General features: G+C 37.9%; 1 protein-coding gene across 1 annotated transcript in view; it reads right to left on the reverse strand.

Annotated features, from left to right (window-relative positions):
• NAALADL2 (N-acetylated alpha-linked acidic dipeptidase like 2) overlaps positions 1-24,897 on the reverse strand; it is a 779,627-nt gene that overhangs the window by 54,912 nt on the left and 699,818 nt on the right. Inside the window, exon 12 of the mRNA XM_045294988.1 lies at positions 2,133-2,226. Coding sequence (XP_045150923.1) covers positions 2,133-2,226 — 94 coding nt within the window. The remainder of the gene's footprint in view (positions 1-2,132; positions 2,227-24,897) is intronic.

Genomic DNA, 24,897 nt, shown 5'->3' on the forward strand with positions numbered 1-24,897 from the left:
TGATTGTGGTGATGACTTTACAATTCTTCCTGGTGTGATTGAAATACTGAATTGTATGCTATGTGAATTATATGCCCATAAAACTGTTTGGAAAAATTTTTGAATAAACTAGAAATTAAAAGAAATGAAGAATTAGACTCAGCACTTCATTGCTCATTTACAAGTCTATCATAAGGTGTTAGTATTTCATAGTATATTATTTTCTTTTCTTCACACTGTTTTAGCTGAGGAGAAAATATAGTAAAATGCACACCAATTCAATTATTTTTACATTGGCAAACTTCAGTGGCAATGTAATGGGTGCTCTTTAAGAAGTGCACCCATTCTCACCCTCCTTCTCTGTGTTGTCCTCCCACCAAAACCAATTCACTATGCCTTTAGATTCCTATCCAGTCCCTGAAGTTAATGTTGTCACTGCCGCTTTCCACACTGATGGTTCTTCAAAGAGCAAGTCCGACATTTTCTTTTTTTTTTTTTTTCCCCCCGACATTTTCTTATGAGTTAAGCTAGACTATGGTTTGGTTTTAAGAAGACATCAGAGGATTTTTTTTAATTTAAAAGATTCAATAATTATCTCAGGGCAATAATTTCTGGGGTTCACCCAACCTCCCTAACTCCAGCAAGTTTGAAGGCCTTCATCGTTTGAAATCAGGTTTCATTTTTACCCTTAATATTCTCAGATTGAATGCTTGATAAAAATGTTCAGTAAAGGTAGCCAGACACCATCCAGTTCTTCTGCTCTGATGGCCAAGGAATCAGGTTTACATGAAAGCAACTTACCACATGTTCCATATTCCTTCTTCATTTGATAATGCAGGTGGATAGAGATGAATTGTTGTGCCTGGGTTGGCTCTTTACAGATGGAGAAGACCCCAGGCACTATATGCTGGTTCACAGGCAGACCAGGAGGATAAAATACATTATTAGGCTAATAACCTGGGATGTGCCAAGAAATCATGGCCCTAAAGTTCCAAACTAAGGAAATACACATAGGAGTCTCAGCAGCTAGTTTTTGGTTGATTGGTTTTGTTATGGTTGTACATATACCTTCCAGGCAGCTTTTAACAGATGGACAACTTATTCACAACGATCACAACAATCGCCTGTGATCCTTAGGTGTTATGTCAACCAGGCTGAGCCCAGCTTCTCAGTGGTTTGACAATTAAGGCACACTAATCCATGATGAAATGTTGCATCATAATGGATCCGCTGTGATCAATTAACTGTAAGATTAGGTTGATTAGGATGATTGCACCCCATATCACTACCCTGATGCAACTGGAAAGATGTTTCCTCAGGTAATTGGTCTCATTCCGATATAAATGGATGTCGTAAGGAAGTTTGCTTGCTCAAGGACTATGGGTACCTAGTCCTCAAATATTATCATTGCTCTTTAACACTTTAAGTAGATTCTGTGTGGCCGATTTGCTCATGTTTCATTTCTTCACTGCTGCTTCCCTGAGTGTTGACTGTGGACCAGAATTAGTCAGAATTGACTTAGTGGCAGTGTATTTGTATTTTGTTAATGGAGACAAATTATTAGCCCAATTGAAAGATTTTTATGTAGAGAATAGAAAAATGAAGTTAAATATTAGGGTGGGATCAGAGTTCTGCAGAGAGAGAAAGAGAGAGCGAGAGCGAGAGATCCAAATAAAGGGGACCAGAAACAGAAACTATGGAGGTAGCGTCCCTAGTTTTCTCTTTGTTATTCTTGATTTAGATCCTGAACCATCACGTTTCAATCATGTAGGATAGAGCCCCATATCTCAGCAAACTAACTCCCAAGAAGGGACTTCTGCCTCAGTCTATCAGTTGTAAAGTAAAATGTCAACACACCTGTGCTTTATTATTGCATGTGAAACCTACTGCCAGTAATAAAAGACATTTGGAATTTTAAATCTACAATATAAGAGAAGAGGTAGATCATTTGGTAAAATTCGATGCTTTGTTTCATGCTCAGACAAAGCTCATTCCTGTTGACATGATGGCTAGAAATGTTGCAGGGCCTTTGTATGAAAACCCTCTAGCCAAAGACTTAGTAAGATAAAGGATGCCTTCATCCATTTTTGGTTGAAAATTAGTTGAACAACTTTTACATCTACTAAGATTACTATAATTCAAAGAAAAATTACCTTTAAGGTTGTTTTGAACTTCCAAAGCTATGTCAAGAGCATTAAAAGGCAGAACTGGTTCATTGGCAATTTGCAAAATCACTTCTCCAGAGAGCTGAAAGAAAGAAAGAAAAAAAAGTTGGCACTCAATAATTAAGGGGATTTATTTTCACTTAGCTTTGCTTTTTTTCCCCCTTCTTCTCCTTCAGTTTATATAATCTTACACATCAGAGCAGAATAGAGGGATATAATATAATTTTATAATTTTTTTCTTTCAAATCCTTTTAAAATTTTATTTTTCAATGAAAAAACCCTCAAAGAGAAAAAAAAACCCTCGATATTTTTCCATAACTCTGAGAGGTAGGAAGAAATATAATATTACATTTCTTTTATGACTTAAAGTATTAAGATATAATTTCCATTATTAAATGAGTTGCACTATTTTAACTTTAAAATAATTCCTTACAAAAATTTAAACCATCACACAATAAAACAGATATTAAAAAATAACAACTGCAAATTAATATCTGGTTATTAGACTAGATTCATTTCTGGACAAAATAACAAAGTTTGTTTTCTTTTAAAATCAGTATTAACCAAAAAATACCATACCTAAAGAAGACACTTTCCAAAACCTTAAAAATTCTTTTTCTTAAAGCTTTACTTCATTGCTCCAAAATTTAAGAAGGTTAAATCATCTATACATTTTTGTGATTAATGTTGAAATTAAAATTTAAAAGTACAACTGTTAATGGTATCCTCCAAACTCTACCCAGAATATTGATGCATGTCTATGCTCCTGTACTTCTTGCTCCAAAATTGTCTTTGAAAACAAATATATGTATTAGAGACAGAGCAGAACTTGTTTAAAGGACTGAACAAGTCATATGCATTCATAAACATCTCAAAGTAATTTACAGTTGGTATCAAGTATTTTTGCTCTCACTGTTGAGTGGTATTTACTTGGACTTAAAAAATGTCCCTGCATGTCTTTCAACACTAAAGCCAGCTCACATGGAAATGGGACTGTTGATGGTCTCCATAAATTATGCAATGTGGTTAGTGAAAGAAAGTGTTATCCTGTGAAAACTCCAGAGGGGAAATTAACACACTACCTTGAAACAGAAGAGAATGCAGAAAAGATAGGAGTTACAAGAAAAGATGATGCTAAGGAGTCAGTTTACATACCCAACGAGTGTCAAATTCCATTTACTAGTTCTAAGTTGTACAATTTTTACCATGATTTAAAAAACCATCTGGCTCTTTTATACACTTGGGAAAAATGTGTTCCCTAAAAATCAAAAAGGAGTACGACTCAGCATGGACACCCTTTTATCCTTTTGAAGAACCCCCCCGCCACACACACACACACAACCACAACCACCACAACAAATTACACCAACCACCCAGTTCTCAATGCCCACAATTTCTTTGAGCTTTATTCCTCAGCAGGATGACTGCCAATCCCTGAGAACTGCTCTCCTGGCTCTTGTCCTGATGATGCGGGACTTGGGGAAAGAGGCATGATCTGCAGTAGGCTGATATGAGCCGTTCTCTTCGGCCCACTCAGCCAAATTATGGACAGAAAACTGATCTTTAGAGGTCACTATTTGTAAAAAAGAATTTTTGAAAGAAGATTAAGAAGCACCATGGTTTCTTTTTCCCACCCAATTTTCACTGGATAATGGACACTACAGAACAAACCTGTTTTGTTTACACCTTTGGGATCAGCAAACCACACATTACAAAAGATTAAAATGAAAGTGCGGAAGGTAGAAGAAGACTGCTTCTCTTTGTATAGCTGGAGAATTTTTAAGTGTGATTTGGCAGCTCTAACAGCTGGAATGTAAGCCAGACACCTTGTTATTTCTTTCAAAAAGGAGCCTGGCAACAGAGACTGGGACTTGCAATGCACCTGGCCTATGATAGAATGCTTAGACTAAATCAGCGCTATCTGCAGCTTTATAAGGAAAAGGGAGATTTGTATATACCTTGGCAGGCAGAGAGAAGGGATACGCCATGTGGTAAACTCTTCTAACCCACTCTAGCATGTACAAGATGCCTCATTCTTCTAAAAGTGCTTTAGGCCTTCAGATTGCACTTTATTACAGGAGCCCTGGGGACTAAGCAAGGTCAGTGGTTCAAAACCACCAGCCACTCCGCAGGACAACGATGTGGCAGTCTGATCCTGTAAAGATTAAAGCCATAGAAACCCATGGAGTTGTTCTAGTCTGTGTTCTCGGGTCATCATGAATTGGAATATGAGAATATCATGATCATTATCCTCATGATGCCAGAAGTTAATCCGGGGGGAAATTAATACCCTGTACTAAAGACATTGAGAATAGTCTCCTAGAGACGAGACCATGAACAATTGTAGTAAATGATAAAATAGTAATCACTACAAATGTATTGAGGATCTACTAGGTATTATATGCTGCTTGGAAGCTTTGAAACATCATTCTCTTTAATTCCCACAACAGCCCAGTAAGCCAGATCTCACATTCATATAATAAAGCAATTGAGGTTTGCAGAAATTATGTAACATGCTCAAGTTACAAGTCAAATTTGATTTGAAGGCTTATGCTTTGTTGTTTTTTCCCTACAAATAACAAGAGTTTTGAGCCAGATTCTAACAAGAATCACTCAACAGGTTATTTGTAGAGAGATATGGCTAAACTGCAAATGTCTTGTTTGCTATTATTTCCACTATACTACACTGTTTTCCAGTGAAAAAAAATGTCTCTTTGGTAATGCTGGTCAATATTGACCGTACCTTATCTCACACCCTGGATATCTTTGATACTGGGATCCCTCTGCATCAACAAATAGTCACTCCACAGCTGTGAAACGAGTCGGCTTCTGCGAAAGTCCACCATAGGGACCCCGCGAGCACCCAACATGTCTCAATGTCCCTACGTCCGGGCTCCTCCATCTACCTTCTTCAGCCATCCTACTCCCGGCCAGCTGATAAGGTGAGACATGAAATAAATACAACTGTACAGCAGTAAAAATGTTTAAAAAGAGAAAAGGATTTCATAGCAAAATACTTAATCAATACTAATAAATAATATTGATTTCCCTAGAGTTAGTGATCTCATTGATGTTAGTCAAGGTCAGACTGCCAAAAGAAAATAACTGCACATAGAACCTTCTCGATTTTAAAGGTAATACAGGCAAATGATGTTTATCACATTTAAAATGTGTTATCTTCCTTGATGCCTGAAATCACCCTATTTTTATGTAAAGATTAGAAAGAAACTTATCAACGTGAAAAACTATACCTATGAGGAGACTTCTAAAAGTTTCTGGAAAAATTAAATGAAATGATAATGGAATTTTATATTTCTGGTGTGTGTGTGTACACACTGCTGTCAAATGGACTCCAACACAGAGCAATGGTATTAGAGTTGAACTGCTCCAAAGGGTTTCTGAAACCATAAATCATTAGGGAAGCAGACAGTCATTCTCCCATAGAGCGCTGGGTGAATGGTGAATTCAAACCACAGATCTTTCAATTCGTAGCCCCAACCTTAACCCACTATGCCACCAGAATGCTCTGCTCTTCCTGTCTTCCTCTCTCTCTCTGTCTCTGTCTCTCTCTCTCTCTCTCTCTTTCTCTCTCTCTCTCTCTCTGTCTCTCATCACTATGAATAGGAATTGACTTGTAGACTCATAATACAACACACATCTTTGTATATATAGATGATTCTGTCTTAATCTTTCCTTTACTTACCAGTCTGTAGATTGGTGTGTGTGTAGACATCTATCTATATGTGTGTACGCACACACACACACACACACACACACACACACACCCCTCTATACTCATATAACGAAGCATCTAGAAAGTAGGATGCTTCCCCTTAGAGTATTTACTGCACCCATTGCCAATATGTTGACTGTACCTGCAAATGAGTGTATCAATTCATACAGGAATAATGAAGTTGGCCACAAATAGATTCGTTAAGGTAATACAAACACAACAGGTTCATAATGTAATTTAATTTTAGTTTCAGGAAGAAATACTTAATAAACACCGTGGGGTTTATTCCACTTTTATACCATAATTTGAGATTCAAGTAACTATCGTTCATATCACAGACTTACGCTGTTAGCAAAATTATTTTTGTGGGAGTGTTTTTATGGCCTCAGGTGGCTTTTAAATGCTAGAGAGCCCTGTTACAGAGCACGGTGCTGAGAGATAATCATAACACCTGTTTTATAGGTTCCTGTAAAAGTGAATCTGAAAGAGAGTGGGGCTTGTGTCATGTAATATTATGAATGACAGATGTATCCTAAATCAGCCAACTAATATTTCTTGACCCTTTTGTGTGTGATTATTACTGTGCTGTTAGACCTCGCTTCTCGGCCTTTTGGCGAAGATCAAGTGTATTTGCTATAAGAGACATCTTATCACTATGACTCAAGGGCAGGGGACATTAACAGCATAGAATTATCTTTCTCTTGTTTTCTAGAAAGCACCATTTCTATTGCATTTTAAATATACCACATAGACTTCAGGTATGCACTTTTGGCCCAAAAATCTTGGGATGCAAAAGGTGAAATGCACTCTGGGCAGGGGGTATGATGAGGACAGAAAGGAGCATCAATATCTGTAAGCCACATGAAGAAATGTGAGTAACTGACATAGAGTAACTGAAGTTGTTGGTTGTTGGAAAGTAATTTCGTACATAGTGGTTGTGAGGTCAGATGCTCTAAAACTCAACCAAGGCACATGACCATGAATCAGAGATGTATAGGGAGTCCTTTCTCCTTCTTTGAACTTTCAGAGCAAAGGCATTAACTGATAAATTATGGCCCCACGAGGGCTTTCTAACAGGATTTTGTGGTACATGGTGTCCTTAAAGGTGTCAATGGTCCCACTAAAGTGAACGGACTCAGATTTATGTTACTTGATAGTAGAGAAACACCTGATTTAACAACAAATACTCTATGGATAACAAACCTCAGACATCCCGGGCCATCTCCTTAGAGATGAGTTGAGTAAGAAACACACCTGTCAGTGCCTATGACCCCTTTCTGCAGCTCTGGTGTCAGGAAAAGGAAAAGGATATATCTCTGGCATCACAATGCATTTTCTCAACAAACAGGAAGCCAGATGGTGGCACCTGTGATTGGTACACAAAATCTATATGCCTACAATTCACCAATAGACTCTCATTACTTCTCACTTGGACTACTTCACAAACTCTTTAATAAATTTAAATGTCTGTGTCCAATTTTTTTCTTCATTATAGCCATAACTATGATGTTAGTTGTTCAAATCATATTTTTAACAGCCCCCTACCAAATAACCAGCTGGTAATATATTTATGAACAAACCACTTAGATTCAAAACTGCCTTAGGAAACAAAGATTTTATATAACCCACACAATTATCCAAATTTTTACTTAAGTCCAACCATATGTCAAAGAAACCAGGTATAAAAATTCAACTCCCACACCTGCTCCTTCATGTCTAAGAGGAGCTACCATTTAAAAAGATGCCATATGGACATATAGGCAGCAGCCGCCTTAGAGCAGAGTTTTTGTTTTTGCCAGTGAATTATACGTAGGACTTCTTCTGGAGAAAAGTTTTGATGGAATATTTGGGAAGCCTTGACAAATGTAGATGCCTTCCCCCCCCCACCCCCCAGTAGTCCACACACATTGGAGTTTATGAAGCTCCACTCTTGTGGTAGCAATAGTTGGTCAAATTGTTTTGGAGCCCCTACTATTCAGGAATGATACCATATTTTCTTGATTGACTTTTTGATACTGTGAGCATATTTGTGACGAATTCAAGAAGTCTCACTAAAGTTACTTGGTATCAAATCATTTCAAAATTTATTATAGAATTCTAAAAGCCATTGGGAGCAAAAGTCACTTTTCAGAGAATAAGCCTTATTAAATATAAGATGTCTGGTAATATATAACCTAACCTGATTGGCTCAGAAGCCAATACTGGAAAAATAGGGGTGAACAATATACCAGTAATAGACAACAGTGGAAATTAGGGGAGCCTAATGCTCTTGGGCAAAGGAACAACGATAGTTGGGAATACCACTGTAGGAAAGAAAGTCCTTCTCTCTCCATTATTCTGAGAAACCATTGTTTTTATCACTATCATAACCCTGAAAGCGAAATGGGCTAAGCAAGGATTTGGGGACATCCAGTTTGAGGGCTGGAGCATGCTTTGCTTATATAAAAATGGCTGCATCCCAGAGCGTACGCTGGCTCTCCCGACTTTACAGAGAAGCTAGGAAATCAGCAGGTGGGGCGCAAAGAAAGGAAGTGAAGTTGTAAACACGGTGTGATTGTACCAGAATTTTATGTGATTTCTAAAGTTATGGATCCTTGGCCACCTAAACTGTAAAGGTGTACATATTTTTAAAATTTGTATTAACCACCCTCAATTTCAGACTACTCGGGCAGAAAACACTCCTTACCTTCATGGAACTAATTACAGAGAAATACAAATTACCTGAGTCTACTCTTTCATTTCAGGCTCTTCTTCAAATTAATAGCTACTCTCGGAGCTCTCAGCCTCAGCTTTGAGGCTCCCCAGAAGCAGACCTGGATCCAAATTTGAAGAGGAGTCATTCATTGGGGGGTAAGGGTGGGGAGGCAGGGTGGGAAGGAGAGCTGACAAAGAGAAGGCATCACAATAGATGCCTTTGGGGCCTTTGCCATGTCCTCATGTGCTTTGGATCAAAAACAGCTACCACAGTAGAGCATAAGCCTGCAGGATAAATTTGGAGACAAATGTGAAATGAGGCCTCAGAATTCTCTCAAATCCTGGGCAAGCCACCAAGTCCAATCTGAGGAGGGAAACTGTGTGGGGAAGTGATGATTGGTCCTTCTTACTGTTCCACATACTAGTAGCCTCCATGGCTTTGAAGAAAGCCCCAGTTGAATACAATAACAAGGGTTCTTGTGGGGTAGGGTAGAGGAGGGCGGGGATAAAGGGGAGCTGGTACCAACGAGTTAAAGAAGAAAGAAAATATTTTGAAAAAGTTCGTGGCAACAAAGTGTGCAATTAAGCTTGATCTAATTGAACGATGGATTGTTGTACTATCTGTAGAGCTCCCACTAAATGGAAAAGAAAGAAAGAAAGAGCCACAAAAAGAGAGCAAGTTTGATATTTGGAGCTTTATTGCTAAAATAAGAACCTTGCTGTCTATCCCTTAGCTATAAAAATGTGTCCAGTATTTTTAAATTTTCTCTTTTAACATATCTTTCTAATTTTGTTAACTATTATCACTGATCTGTTCTTATATTGTAGCAGAGAAAATATGTTCATAGAGAAACTTTAAACAGCCAATCAAAATCATTTACTCTTGCTTCAAAATTTATTATTTGCTAGTAGATAAACGAATAGCTGTAACAATGTAACACAGTCCCATCATCTGCCAGGCATATTTTTCCCAGAATATATAACAGAGTAAGTTAGTGTTTTGAATGCTTTAGAAAAAAGAACTCCACCATGCCAATATTATCTTTCTACCATGTTATTAGAGTTTTGCATAGGACTATGCCTATGTTGATTGACAAGTTAATAAATTAAATATCTTCATTATATTTCACTAGCAATTAACACCAAACTATGTTTAGATGTTGATAATGTTAATAGCAACTGATAGATATGGGGAATTTGCCAAGTTGTCATGTTCCAGGCATCATTATAAATTTTTTGCATGACTTATTTTATGGTTTCATCAGTTCTAGCCTATTATACCAATAAAGAAATAAAAACACTACTGAGTAACTTTGAGAAGGCCACATAGTTCATCACTATCCTCAGATATGAGCACAAAAGTCCTGATTGCAGAAGCAAGAGTTTTATTTATCATATTATATTGCACTTTTTCTGTTCTTTCCAATACCATCCTCCGTTTTACAATAGGAATACCAGTGGTCATCTTAGCAACATTCACTAAACACATAACCCTAAGGAAAAACCAAAGGCTGATGATACCACCACTCAGAGGTAGTTAAAGTCAAGACTTGTGTTAAGTGATCTTATGAGGAACTACAGCTTTTGATATCAGTCAATGTCAATCTGTATATTTATAGATATTGTTTATCTGAACCAGGAAAATAGATAGAGAAAATTATGAAGAAATGTTTTTTTCTAGGATGCTCTAAGTGAATATATTATGTGGTTTTTCTTTGTCATACAGCAAAACAAAACCCCCCAAAACTCAGCCATTGAGTTGAGTCTGACTCCCAGTGATGCTATAGGACATCACAGAACTGCCCTTGAAGGTTTTCTGAGATGCTAACTCTTTACGGGCAAAGAAGGTCTCGTCTTTCTCCCAGGGCCAACTAGTGGTTTCAAACAGCTTACCTTGCGGTTAACAGCCCAACAATTAATCCACTAACCACCAAGGCTATTTCTTCACAATAAACAGCATTGACTAAATAGATCACAAATATGAAGAGAAGAGGAGGTACATTAAGTAATGAGAGTTTGCAACATTATTGTTGATTATCTTAGTCAACTGCAAGTTATTACTCTAAAGTATATTTTTTGAACAAGATTCAAAGACGTACTAAAACCGAACAAAAATATAATAAATTGTTTACTGGAGATTCTTCATCCATGCACATTCATAGTGATTGAGGCTATTTCTCTTACTAAGTGTTTGCTGAGAAGCTATTCAGATTCATGGATCCAAGGCTGTCTATATAAAAGAGCTATTTCACTACATTTGCTAAATAATTAAATGATCCAGGGGGTTATGAGGGAGTATGTTGTTACCACTGAGTCCATTCTGACTCCCCATGAGCTTGTGTGACAGATGAGAAATGACACAGAGGGTCCTTCTGAGGGTCATAGTTCTCCAGACTCTGTAACCTCTAAAGTAGCAATCCTTAGATCCATGGTGTCCTGTTCATCTGAGGAGATCAAGAAAAGCCACTACAAGGAGATATTTCTGTGGATGAGCCACTACAATTGGCTCTTTGTCACACAAGAAAGAATTAGAAACAGATTTGGGGCACTGTTCAATGACTGGGTGGAGTTTTTTTGTACCTTTATGCTTTATGTAACAGTAACATTAAAATGCTTTCAAAAATAGGAAGTAGACCTTGTGGTGTTGCAGTGTAGTGGGTTATAGTTGGGTTGCTAATCTCAAGGTCAGCAGTTTGAAATCACCAACTGCTATGTTGAATAAAGATGGACGTTTCTACTCCCTTGAAAATCTGATTAAAATGTTCCGTAAAACTTTCTTTTATATATATATATTGTGAAATATTTATTTCTAATTATAAATAAATGAAATTTTGTCTTGAAGCATGGTGTATCATGGGTAACAGTCTTTATTCTTCTTCGATTTTTAAAAATAAACCATTTTATTTGTGGTTATTGCAGCTCTTACAACAATCCATACATCAGTTGTATCAAGCACATTTGTACATATATTGCCATCATTGTTTTCAAAGCATTTTCTTTCTACTTGTTTTTTTTACTTAATTTTTAAAAAATCATTTTATTAGGGGCTCATACAGCTCTTATCACAATCCATACATACGTCAATTGTGTAAAGCACATTTGTACATTCATTGCCCTCATCATTCTCAAAAATTTCCTCTCCACTTAAGCCCCCCCCCCCACTAGGTCCTCATTTTTCCCCTCCCTCCCTGCTCCCCCTACCCTCATGAGTCCTTGATAATTTATAAATTGTTATTTTGTCATAATTTTCCCTGTCCGACGTCTCCCTTCACCCACTTTTCGGTTGCCCGTCCCCCAGGGAGGAGGTCACATATAGTTCCTTGTAATCGGTTCCCTCTTTCCTACCCACTCTCCCTCTACCCTCCCAGTATCGCCACTCACACCACTGGTCCTGTAGGGATCATACGCCCTGGATTCCCTGTATTTCCAAAGCCCATTAGTAGGCCACTGGAGATCCCCTTGCAGAGGGGTCTCAGGGAGGAGAAGAGCCAGTTAGGGTGCGATGTAGCAACGATGAAAAATACAACTTTCCTCTAGATCCTAAATGTTTCCTCCCCGCTCCCACTATCATGACACGAATTCTATCTTGCAAGTCTGGCTAGACCAGAGGATGTACACTGGTACAGATAGGAACTGGAAATAAAACTTTCTTCTAAAAGAAAAACCATGTCTTAGGGAAGACTAAGTCAGTTCCCCCTTACACTCCAGTTTCCGTGCCCCTCAACACAAACACGCCGCCATTACCACTCACAGATCTCATGCGCTCTGCTGTAGATTGCCACAGCTGTGTTGTGCCAAATAAGGTAAAGGTTGTTTATTATAAAAAGGATAATTATATGTTTATGAAATCATGTACTTGGAAAATTATTCAAGGCAATTAATCACTGAGAGAAAACATTATAGGGCTGATTTAAAGTATTTGTAATAATGCTAAAGTAACATATATAGCATGTATATTAAATATGTGTAAATATTTAATAACAATTTAGTATTTAATAATAAGTAAGGCGGAAAAAGTCAATGACTATTTATAACTTACTTCTACAGATTCTATTCTTAGACATCACACTATATAGCTGTACATGAAAATTAAGGTAGCTGTAATTCTTAAGAATTTAATAAATTAATGCTTAAATAAAAGATAAAAGTTATCTATCTTCTAAATACCCAACCATTAAAGAGGAGACACTTACTAATAATAGATTTAATCACATACACAGAGTCCGTTATTTCAATTAACAAGTAAGTATGCTTTTGATAAAACATTTTAATACAATGATGTCTCTTTATATTTCCTAGCTTAAATGTCAACAAAAATAAATTAAAACTCTGTTCTACTGATTTAGATATCCATTGAAAATTTGTTTCTATAATCCATTATATCATCAAATTATTGCTCTATTTTTTTCTGAAAAAAAATAGACGTGATGATATAATATTCCCGTCTTATAAACCGATCAATTTACTGGGGGAGTCTGAATATGGGTATAAATTCAATAAATAGGGACTGGGTGACCAATGTCTGGTCACTCCATGCTCTTCGACTATATTTACAACATGCTCATTAAAGAATGGGATCAAAATATAACGGAATTTCTCCATGAACTTTTTGAAGCCCCCTCATTCACTCACCACTAGAATAAAGATCCCAGGCTTATTACTAAAAATATCAAGCAATTCCTGTAGTCAAAAGGTATACAGGTAGGAAGCAAAATATAACAATGTTCTCAGGAGAGGGCAAGCCCAAGGACATGATACTTGGTGAACCAGGAGGGCAGCAAAAGGGAAGACCCACAATGGAAGCGATTGCCGCGGTGACTGCAACAAGGGGCTCCGACAGAACAACTGGGAGGATGCTGCAGGGCCAGGCAGTATTTTGTCATGTTGTCCATAGGGCCACCAGGGGTTGAAATGAACTCCAGCGCACCCAACAATATCCTTGGGCTTCCTGCATAAAAGAAACACCTATGCGGCTTCTTAAGAATATCCCATCGCAGCAAGTTCCATCACCCCACCCCTTCGGGTTCTAATCGAGGATTCTAACTTGGCTAATTCCATTCACATAGGGGCACTGGGTTTCACCGCTTTAAAATACACATCCCTACGTGGTACTTCCAGGGTATGATTTTGAGAAACAGCGTGGACATAAAAATCTTATACAAGAAGGCTTCCAATGACGGATGGAAATAGTCCCTTATGCTTTAATTCCATTCTTGCAAAACGTTTTTGAAGCCCCCATTTTAGATGTTTGTATCAGGCATTGACATAATCTGATTGGATATATTTTAGGTGACGTCCTGGTGGCTGAGGGAACAGTGAAAGATTGGCAGATTAACACACCAGGTTCTCTGCAGAAGACACAAATCGCAATCTGTTTTACTAGAAATGTGCAACCTTGGAACCCGATGTACCAGTTCTGCTTTGTCCCATGAGGTCTGTCTGGGTCAAAATCGATTTGATTGCTATGGGTTTGTTTATTTTTAAATAAAATTTTAGGGTGTTGTCAAATTTTCATGGAGATCTTTGAAAGGTAAATGTAAGGAAGATATCATAATGGGTATAGGGCAAGGTAAACATAAAAAAGAGAAGACAAAAAAGCAGATGTTCAAATTTGCGAGGAAAGCAAGGGTAGCAATTGTGACCAGCTTATCAAAGCGGGCAGATCACAATGGAAAAGTGTATCGAGTTGTAGACAGATAGGTTCCTGCATCAAGTACTAGAAATACAAGGTCCTTTAGTTAAAGTAAAATATAGTTAGTGGAAAACAATACTGAAATATGCTCTATTTAGTAATATGCAGGCTTTATTTTCCCTTCATGTATGAGATGTTGCTAACAATGTTTCTATTTATAAAGAAGGCAGGAGAACCCAGTGACTCTCCAGTCAATTTATTTAGAACATTGGAAACATGTACCAAGGTCATGCTCTAGGAACTATTTCCATTATTTAGGCAGATTAAGTGGTACAGTACTCTGTTTTATTATCTGAAATCTGTTCTACGCTGTTCATGCAATAAATAAGATAACTTTATTTGTCTTCAATTCTTAATGGAAAGAAAAATAGCTAGGAAATATGCCCTTGTGAAATATATAATTGAAATTCACATTTATAGGCAACAAAACTAATTTGTAAAAGGTCAAATATTTTATATAAATTCATAGAGTCCCAAATGATGAAAGAAAGTTTGGTTGTTTGGTCTAATCATTTCCATTTGCAGATAAGGAAATAGAGAGAGAAAATTGCAATGGTTTGCTAAATGTCACCAAGCTGTTTAGGGGCCACTTCAAAAGAGGGATGAAGGTCTTGAGGTTCTCAATAATCTGCATTTTACACAGTGAAATGCTGAGAGTAGAATCCAAGTTTGTATCATATACTGTATATGTGTATCAGTGTGTGGAGAAGAGGAACTGCACAACATGACCGATCGAATGGATCTCACGGTTATGAAAAATGTATTTTAATAACAATAAAACACGATGGGCAAGATATGACAAAACAATAATACGTTATAAACAATAAAATACTATGGGCAAGATATGACAACATAATAATAATTTATAAACAATAAAATACTATGGGCAAGATATGACAACATAATAATAATTTATAAATTATCTAGGGTTCATGGGAGAGGGGGAAGCAGGGAGGGAGGGAAAAAATATGAGGAGCTAATACCAAGGGCTCAAGTAGAAAGCATGTGTTTTGAGAATGATGATGGCAACATATGTACGAATGTGCTGGACACAATGGATGGATGTATGGATTGTGATAAGCATTGTATGAGTCCCTAATAAAATGATTGAAAAAAAATACTATGGGTACAAAAAGTACACAAATACTTCTGGGCTATGAAATTTAACCCATGCATTGTATCATGACACCCTATAATTGACTTCTTGAATTCATTATCTTTTCGCTAACTTCTCTAGAAGCGATCCACAGTCCATCTCTAAGGCAGCAACATGCCTCATCTAGATCGTGTCAGCTATGCATGCTCTGTTCCTTGTCATATCCTACACCGATTCAATATCGCCGTCTATGGATTTTAAGTAAGTTTGTCACTTTCTGAGAGAAGTACTTGTAAATCCTGCAGTATGACTTTTAAGTTTATTGGCTCATTTTTATAACAATCAGTTTTTATTTGGTATACTTGTGGGTAAGAAAAATTGTGATGTCTTTCTGATTAGTAATTCCTTTAATAGTTAAAATATTATAGCTGAAGAAGATTCTAAGTTTGAGTTTTGCCTTACCAACTATTTTTCTAAAATTGATATTGCTGAATCAGTTCCTTTTGGTTAGGATTAGTCTGATATGCATCCCACACCCTCACTCAACTCTTTACTTCAGACTTTCTGTGTCATAATAATTTTAGCACAAGGCATTGACATATAACTTGAATTTGCAAAAATCCAGTTGCTTTCATTCCTTTCTTAAATTCACATTTATTATTATTGCGGATATATTTGGATTGAGAGTTACGCTGATTATTGTCTGTTTCCTGCACCACAAGCTCTTTTCTTTTATTTCCTTTTCACTTTTTGAAGTACAATAGCTTGACTGATCTTTCTCGTTTTTTAATTTGAATTTTATTTTATTGGGGCCAATTACAGTTCTTATCACAAGCCACACATAAATCCATTTTGTCAAACATGACTGATCTTTCTTTTCTGCCTTTCCTGTCTTTCTTGTTTGCTTCTATGGATTCAGAATTTGTATATCCTATTATTCTGTTGCTGAGCATATTACATTTTAGACAAGCGCAGCTGGTTAACAAAGTGTAAAGTTTATCAATTTTGTGACTATTTTCCCAAATGCACAAAGTCCGTAATATACTTTATAGCACACCCTCAACTCACCTCTTACAATGCTTTCAGGTATCATTTTTGACGACACCACATGAACATCCTTATTCTTCTGGTTGTGTCTGTCTGTCTGTCAATTGCCTATCTTCTATCAATCTATCCATCTTTAAGTTTCTCCAGCATCTCAATCAATGTATAACCAGGGGTGACTCTTTATTATGTCTGTTTCCAATGTTGCTGGAATTAAATTTCCCCATAATAAGCTTTATACAATATCTAGAATGATATACATTTTAAAATTACTGAGACATAGATTAGATCAAGTAATTTTCCTCTTAAAATTATGCTTCTGAGTGAACTTACAATGCCAGCGAGCCTCCTGAAGGTCAATGGCAATCAAATCCTCATCCTGTCTCTAAGCCAGTTTTATTTCTTAAAACAGACCTTTTCTGCTTTTAATAATGTAAATGTGTTTTCCCGCTGATGGGACTACTCTGCATTGAATTCTTTGTAGAATTGATTTCATTTCATCCTGAAAGCCTCCATTTAATGTTAAGCTTCCTAATAAAATTTCCATAACACCTCTAGATAAGTATAATGCCTCTTCATACTAATGATAACTCCAATCTCCACATTTCTCTCTTACTCTATTACTGCTTATTATTTCATGTCACTTTTATAAATATATGTATTTATTAACTTGTTTATTTTTTATTACACTAGTTATTCAGAGCTACTACAGCAGAAATACCATCAGCGGGCGGTTTGAACAAACGGAATCTTATTTAGCCTGGCTTAGGAAGTTACAAGCTCAACTCCAGGACACAGGCTCTAGGGAAAACCTCCTGATTCTGCGTCTCCTGGTTCTAAGGGGTTCCCAGTACAGGGCCAAAGGCTTTCTCTGTTTCTGCCTCATTTTGTTCTTAGGGTAGTAAATCTACCCTATCTCTGCTTACTTCTATTACTTTCCCTTTTTTGTTAGACAAGTGGTGTTGTAGGTGACAATCTAACAACCCCCCCTTTCATTACCCTAGGCCTGTGGCCTGAGTAAGCATCCCACACTAAAATCTACTTACAACTTTTTGGTTAATTATATCATATCACATCATAGGAGATAATTATATTATTTCATAACTGCCAAAGTACTTTAGTACATAACTACAAACAAGAATCATAAGTCAGTCAAGTTGACACATATTTTTAGAGGATATAATTCAATTTATGATACCATCTATTGAAGATAAATGGGAACTCTAAGGACACTAAGGGAAGATTATTGTTTAAATTACTGTGAACTCATTACCTATTGCAGTTCACATGCTATAATAGGTTTTTGTGAATATTTATTAAATGAATAAGAGTGTGTAAAGTTAGCCTTTTATATATCTTTAAATATGAGATTACCAATCTTACAATCATTTGTTGATTTAGGGGGCCCCTACCTTTCCTTGATCAATTATCTACAGATTCCAACTGTTTGGGGAAATGGGTCCCATAAGAGTCTTTGCCAGGCATGTGGAGAAAAGCAGGGGGTCTTATGGTTCTAACTGTGCGGCTTACAATACACGGAAGGTGTTATAGTGGCGTGCGAGTTCAGAGCTCAGAATGTAACCAGGAGTTCAGTGATGTAAGCTCCGCAGCTGGCATGTGGGAGAAAGACCTGGAGTGCTGCTCCCAGTGGTGAGAGTGGTGATAGCGGGAGGGTGGAGGGAAGGTGAAGTGGAAAGGGGGAACCGATTACAGGGATCTACATATCACCCCCTCCCTGGGGGATGGACAACAGAAAAGTGGGCTAAGGGAGACATCGGACAGTGTAAGACATGACAAAATAATAATAACTTACAAATTATCAAGGGTTCATGAGGGAGGGGGGCAAGGAGGAAAGGGAAACGACGAGGAGGTCTAACCAAAGGCTCAAGTAGAAAGCAAATGTTTTGAGAATGATGATGCCAACAAATTTGCAAATGTGTTTGACACAACAGACGGATGTATGGCTTGTGATGAGTTGTACAAGCCCCCCATAAAATGATTTAAAAAAAAGAAGCAGCAGCAAAATAATTATAGCAGATTATACTCTACAAGGCAGTTTTATTTTGTCATCTGGTGTCGTTAGGAATCAGAAATTGTTGATACATGCTCAACAATTGATACTGCTAACCTTGTGTTCACAGTTCAAAACCACTAGTCACTCCATGGGGGAACGAAGAGGTTTGAAGTTACAGTAAAGAGTTACAGTCTCAAAAACCTCCAGGGGCAGTTCTACCTTACCCTATAGTGTTGCCACGAGTCAGAATTGACTCAATAGTAGGGAGGTCTTCTTTTATTGTTTTGATTTAACAATAACACATACAAGGATAAGTCAAACATTATTGTTACAAAGTCATAGAAATCATCATTGAACAAAAATATCAAAATGTGAAACTACTGTTTCTTGACATCCAGGTCTACACATGTCTGAAGGTTGTGTCTCCATCTCTCAAGCCCTTAATCCAAGAATTCCAGGCTCTTCGATTCACTCCATGTCAAAATTGTAGCTTGAACATCCTTAGAGGATTCAGATTGTGTTCTTTTTAAATGTTCTCTGAGTTTGGAGGAAAAAAGCCTGTAGGACCAAAATCAGAGCTGTCGGGTGGATGAGCTAAAGTTTTCCCCCCAAATTGCTCACAGGATAGCCCTTGTTACTCTGGGAAGATGAACAGTTGTACTGTCTTTCCTGGGAAAAATATCCTCAGGAAATTTTCCTAATTTTTTCCTTATCAATGCAGCTTTCAATTTTCTTGCATCTTCTTCATCATGAGCCTTTATGACTTTCCTGTGTCCTTGGAGAAAATCTATTAAGTATATACCTTTGGTTTTCCCCCTCAAAAAACAAAAACAAAACCAGCAGTTATAACCTTCAGAGCTGATCTCTCAGCTTTGAGTTTCACTGTTGTAGCATATGCCCTGGCAGCCATTGTGTTGACTGGGTCTTTTTTTGTTGGGCACCCCAGTGAGATTTAAACAGTTGGATCCAAGAGAACATGTCTACACTCATCCAGCAATGGTAGACACATACTGAACAGATTCCGTTTGGAATAAACCTGTGTGTGTCAGAACCCAAATCCTCTGTTGAGTAGTGACTAGCGTCTCAAAAGTTGGAGGTGGCCATCTAAAAGGCAGCTATTGGCCCCATGCTATCTGCAACAGAGAAGAGGAAAGAAAGTCAAAGATGCAGAAAACAATTAGTAGCTATGACCCTGAAACAAGAGGCACTAACTGCACCTTGGCTACCACTGCTAATCCCTGTGAAAGTGATCACAAGTAGAAATTTTGAATATAATGGGAGAAAAATATGGAACAAAACTCAAAATCATTAAAAAAGACCAGCCTTAGAAATCATATACAAACTGGTATGACCCCTCAGACTATGCTCCTTAGGCACCATTCAGACCTGGATGTGCACTCACTCCCATGGCTCAAATTTAGTCCAAATAACAGACAGCCCTATGAGATGCACAATAACACCAGCGAAGCATGTACTTATAGGAGCAATAAGTCATTAGATGCCATGTGCCCAGGGATAAAGTTCAGAAGGCAAGAAGGGATAAGAATGAAGACTATCTAGGAAGGAAGTAGGAAGAACAAATTTTCCATTGTAGAGATTACAATCAATGATACAAAACAAAAGGCATATTAATGGAATGGAAACCAATTGGCCCTGTGGATTTTCATGTGAACGTTTGAGAATGCTCTCTTACTTGGCCAAATGGAGCCTGGGGGGGAGGGGGGACAGGAAGATCCTCAATCAGATGGATTGGCATAAGGGCTGCAACAATGAGCCAAAGCCCAACAATTTCTGTAGGTTTATGCAAAGCCAGGGCACCTTTTCCCATTGTATATAGGGTCCCTATGGGATAGAACTGAATTAAGGGCATTTATCAATAGTCACAAGGAGCCCTGGTGGTATAGTGGTTACTAGTTAAGCTGTGATTGTCAAGGTCAGGAGTACAAAACCACCAGCCACTCTTTGGTGAGCTATAGCCCTAGAAATGCACAGGGGCAGTTCTACCCTGTGTTAAAGTGCTACTAAGAGTTAGCATTGACTTGATGGTAGTGGTTTTGTTGTTGTTGATGTTGTTGTTGTTGAACAGTTGCTGGTTAGTGATTTAGGAAAATTAAGGAACAGAGCTGCATTCCACATTTCAATTTATGGCCAAAGATAAATTTCAATTTATGGTCAAAGATAACAGATCAGCCACGTCAGGTCAAAACGTGAAAGGGTTTATGGATTCAAGGGAAGCATAAAATTGAAATGAGAACAAGCAGCACTACTAGAAAGTCTGTGGACACATAATCAAGTACGGGAAGCAATTGGGTTCTCACTGTGTCTGGCGCTCGAAGAATCCAGCTAATTTGATCTAAATTTAAATGACAAATATGAGACGGTATTAACCCTAATAGATCCAGAAAAATCAGATCAAAAAAAATATTTTCATTTTGCAGAAAATCTAAATCAATAACTAATGAATCCTATCATGAACTCTTATGAATATTTTATACTTTTATCCTAAGTGAAAACAAGTACAGTTAAAATTAATTGAGATAAAAATATTAGCCAAAGTAAGTATTAGGTAGACAGGGAAAATATGGAAATTCAGTTCACTAAATTACTGTAATCTTTGTTAATTGTTTTGCTAATTTATGAAAACATTCACTTTGTTCTTATCACCTTTACTTTCTCACTGTCAATGAGTCCATTCTGCTGCGAGCAATCCTACAGGACAGAGCTGTCCCCGAGGGTTTCTGAGGCTGTAACTATTTATAGGAGCAGCAAGTCTCCTGTTTCTCCCATGGAGAAAGTGAGGGTGACTATGGGGGTTGATCTGTTCATCTTGTGGTTGGCAGCCTGATGCTAACCTACTGTATCCCCAGGACTCATATATTTTCATCGCTTTTTTTTGTTTTTTTCTGAGACCAATGTTTACATTCCAATTCAGTGTAAGCAAAAGGAATTTTTCTATTAAACTATATTTACATGGTTTGCCAATTAAATCATAGTCACTGTGATAGCCTCTGGGTAATGTTATTGTTAGTTGCCACGAAATCAGCGCATACTCACAGCATCCTACACACAACGGAACGAAACAGTGCTGGTCCTGAGCCATTCTTATTTTTATGTTTGAGTTCGTGGGTTTAGCTACTTTGCCATGCCATCTCATTGAGGGTCTTTCTCTTTTTTGCTGAGTCTCTACTTTAGCAAGCTTGCTGCCCTTCGCCAGGGACTGGTCTCTCCTCATGTCGCCTCCAAAGAAAATGACGTGGAGTCTCTCCATCCTCACTCATGCAGTGCATTCTGTCTGTACTTCTTCCGAGACAAATCTCTTTGTTCTTTTGACAGTCCACCGTACCTTCAATATTCTTCGCTGATCACATAAGTCAGATGTATCAATTCTTCTGTGGCCTGGCGAATTTATTGTTCAACTTTCACGTGGATTTGAGGCAATTGAAGATAATATGGCTTGGGTCAGATGCACCTTAGTATTCAGAAGGTTCTCATTGTGCTTCAAAAGTTTAAAGAAAGTCTTGAGAAGCACATTTGCTTGTGGTAGATATTTAATCGTTTGTCAATTTGAGGATTAAGCGTGTAGAGGTGGAGTCTAGCCTGTCAATCAGATCATAGCCAATAAGGCCTCTGTGTGGGCATGGCTTTCTCCTAAGAATTCTGGGAAATCCTGTATTTCTTCCTAGGAGGTGAGAGACACTTCTCTCTCGGCTCACTCCCTAGACGACACTCTACTTACAAGACACATGGAACTACGCTAGTGCCCGTAGCTTGAGAAGCCATGTGGAGACCCCTGCCAGCGCTGAGATGCTTACAACACCACTGGATCCAGACTTTCGTCATTGCATATGTTTCGAGAGTCTGAAGAGGACTTTATAGATTGGTATCGGACATTTGGGCTGACATAGGACTTAAGGACTTGGACTGTACTAGGTTGGGATGCTTTCTTAATGTACAAGTTATCCTTTATATAAAATTATCTCATATATATATGAGTGTCAATGAATTTATTTTACTAGTCTACCGAGACTACCATATTACCCAATGAAATACATCAAAATCTTGACTGCTGTTTCCATGACCCCATGGATTCTAGCAAAATGAAACCCTTGACAATTTTAATCTTTTCTCCTTTATCATGATGTTGATTATTGGTCCAATTGTGAATATTTTTAATTTGTCGACATTGAGTTGCCCTCCTTACAAAAGACTGCAGTCTTCTGGTGTTTCGTTAGCAAGTGCTTCAGGTCTTCCTCACTTCCACCCAGTACGATTGTGTCCTCTGCAAATTTCACCTTGCTAATAAGCCTTCCTGTATTCCTGGTGCAAGTTTTTTTTCTTCACTTAATCCAGCTTCTTGGATTCTTGGTTTAGCATGCGGATTGGATAAGTGTTGTGAAAGAAGCAGGCGATGCATCGGGCTGATAACCACAATGTCTACCTTTGAAACTACCAGCCAGTCTGCAGCAGCAAGGCGAGGCTTTCTGTCTTGGGAAGATTCACAGACTGTAAAGCCCACCAAAGCAGTTCTACTCTGGCCTATAGGGTCTTTGAGTCAGACTTGACAGAAATGAGTTTGAGTATGCCCTTGCTCTGTGTATATATAACTTCCTGGGTTTATGTCTAGGTTCTGCATGAACACATTACATGTTCTGTATTCCCCTTCCTTCTTACTGTTATCCACAGCTTGTTAGGATCCACACAGTGAAATGACTTTTATAATTAGTGAAACACACGTACACAACTGTGGTAGAGTGTATGACAACTTGATGGTCCATGGTGGCACAGTGGTCATACAATGGAAGCATACCCAGTGGGTGCTATCCACAAGGTCAGCAGTTTGAAACCGTCAGCTGACCCTCAGGAGCAAAATAAGGCTTTCTACTCATGTCACAGTGTTGGGAATCCAGAAGGCCAATGGTACTCAGTCCTCTAGGGTCACTATGGGCCAGAATCTACACTATGGCAGTGGATTTGGTTTGGGGTTTGCTGTAGAGGTATGGGTGGAGCCCAGCCTATCAATCAGGTAGTAGCCTGGTGATATCTCCTTGATGGTGTGGTCTTTTTAAAAGAGAGACGGTGAGAACTTCTCTCTCTTTTCCCCCCTTCAACCTCCCTGTTATTCTCTTGGGAGATGTCTGCTCCCTGAAATGTTCCCACCAACCTTGGATCCACAGGACTCTGTACCCACCAGCCTGTGCTCTCCGGACTTCTGCTTTATTGACCTGTAACTATGTGAAACTAAAGAGGGCTAGCAAGTCATTCTTGACTTGGACTGTATCAAGATACTTTCTTGATTTGAAATTATTTTTAGTGTAAAGTTCTTTCTTATACATGTATGAATGTCACTAGTTTTGTTTCACTAGACAGCTTAACCTCGCACATCTTTCTGGTATTCTCTGCTTGAATGAAATGATAACTCTTATGCCAAGTCCTTTTCTGAATCCAGCTGAAATTTCTGGCCACTTCCTTTCAATGCATGATATACTTTGGCCCTCAAAGTGACATCTTTAGTCTTTAACCCTTTAAAGAACTTATTTAGTTAGTGTTAGGTGATGGGCAAAGGTTATGTTCCAGACTATCGTGCAATAACGTAACTCTCAGTAAACCTTAGCTCCTTAACAGTAAAAGTAGTCCATGAAGTTGCTACCCTACATGGTTATTTGACACCTCAGGCTATTTTAGGATATGCCATTGGAAATGCTATAGGTTATTATGGCAGTGAAAAAGAAAGAGGTGGAGAATCATTCGTTTTGTCTTAAACAGTTGGGTAGAGAATTAACATAGTATTTGGGGACACAATTAAATCCACAATGTAGAGAGATTGATTGACAGATAGATAAATAAAAATGATAGTATAAATAAGACAGTCCTATATGAAAACCAGTGAATTCTTATCATTTGTCTCTACGGTATCTATGGTTTATATGGAATATGTCTTTCCTACATTATTTTATCAGATGACAGCATGATGCTTAATATGGTGACTTTTTAACAAATGATGGTTGAAATAAAATCTTACTGCCTCATAATATGATAGGCAATGCTAATTATTATGTGAAGGGAGTATGCTGCTTCTGTTAGTAGTTGTCAACCTGGGTCAAAATCGAAGCAGTTCCATGCGCAGCAATCCTACAAATGGTAACAAACAGATACCTTTTCCTGTGCCATCTAGTGGTACAGCTAGTGTGTATTTTGAATACTTCTCAACCTAGGGTAGCCATTTCCCAACACAATCTCAGATAATTTTCTGTTGTGATCCAAAAGGTTTTCAGTGGCTAATTTTGGGAAATAGAGTGCTAGGCCTTTTTTTTTTTTAAGTCTACATTGGTCTGGAAGATCTGGCAAAATCTGTCTATCCTGGGTGACCCGGCTGATCCTTGAAACACTGATGGTGTACCTTCCAACCCACCTACAACAGGAAGCCCCCACAGTACAACACCCTGACATGTAGGTGGTAGAAAGGAAGTACAGTTGGCACTA

The sequence above is a fragment of the Echinops telfairi genome, unplaced genomic scaffold, assembly GCF_000313985.2.
Source record: "Echinops telfairi isolate 266 unplaced genomic scaffold, ASM31398v2 ScPeMD7_4225;HRSCAF=4972, whole genome shotgun sequence".
NCBI lineage: Eukaryota > Metazoa > Chordata > Mammalia > Afrosoricida > Tenrecidae > Echinops > Echinops telfairi.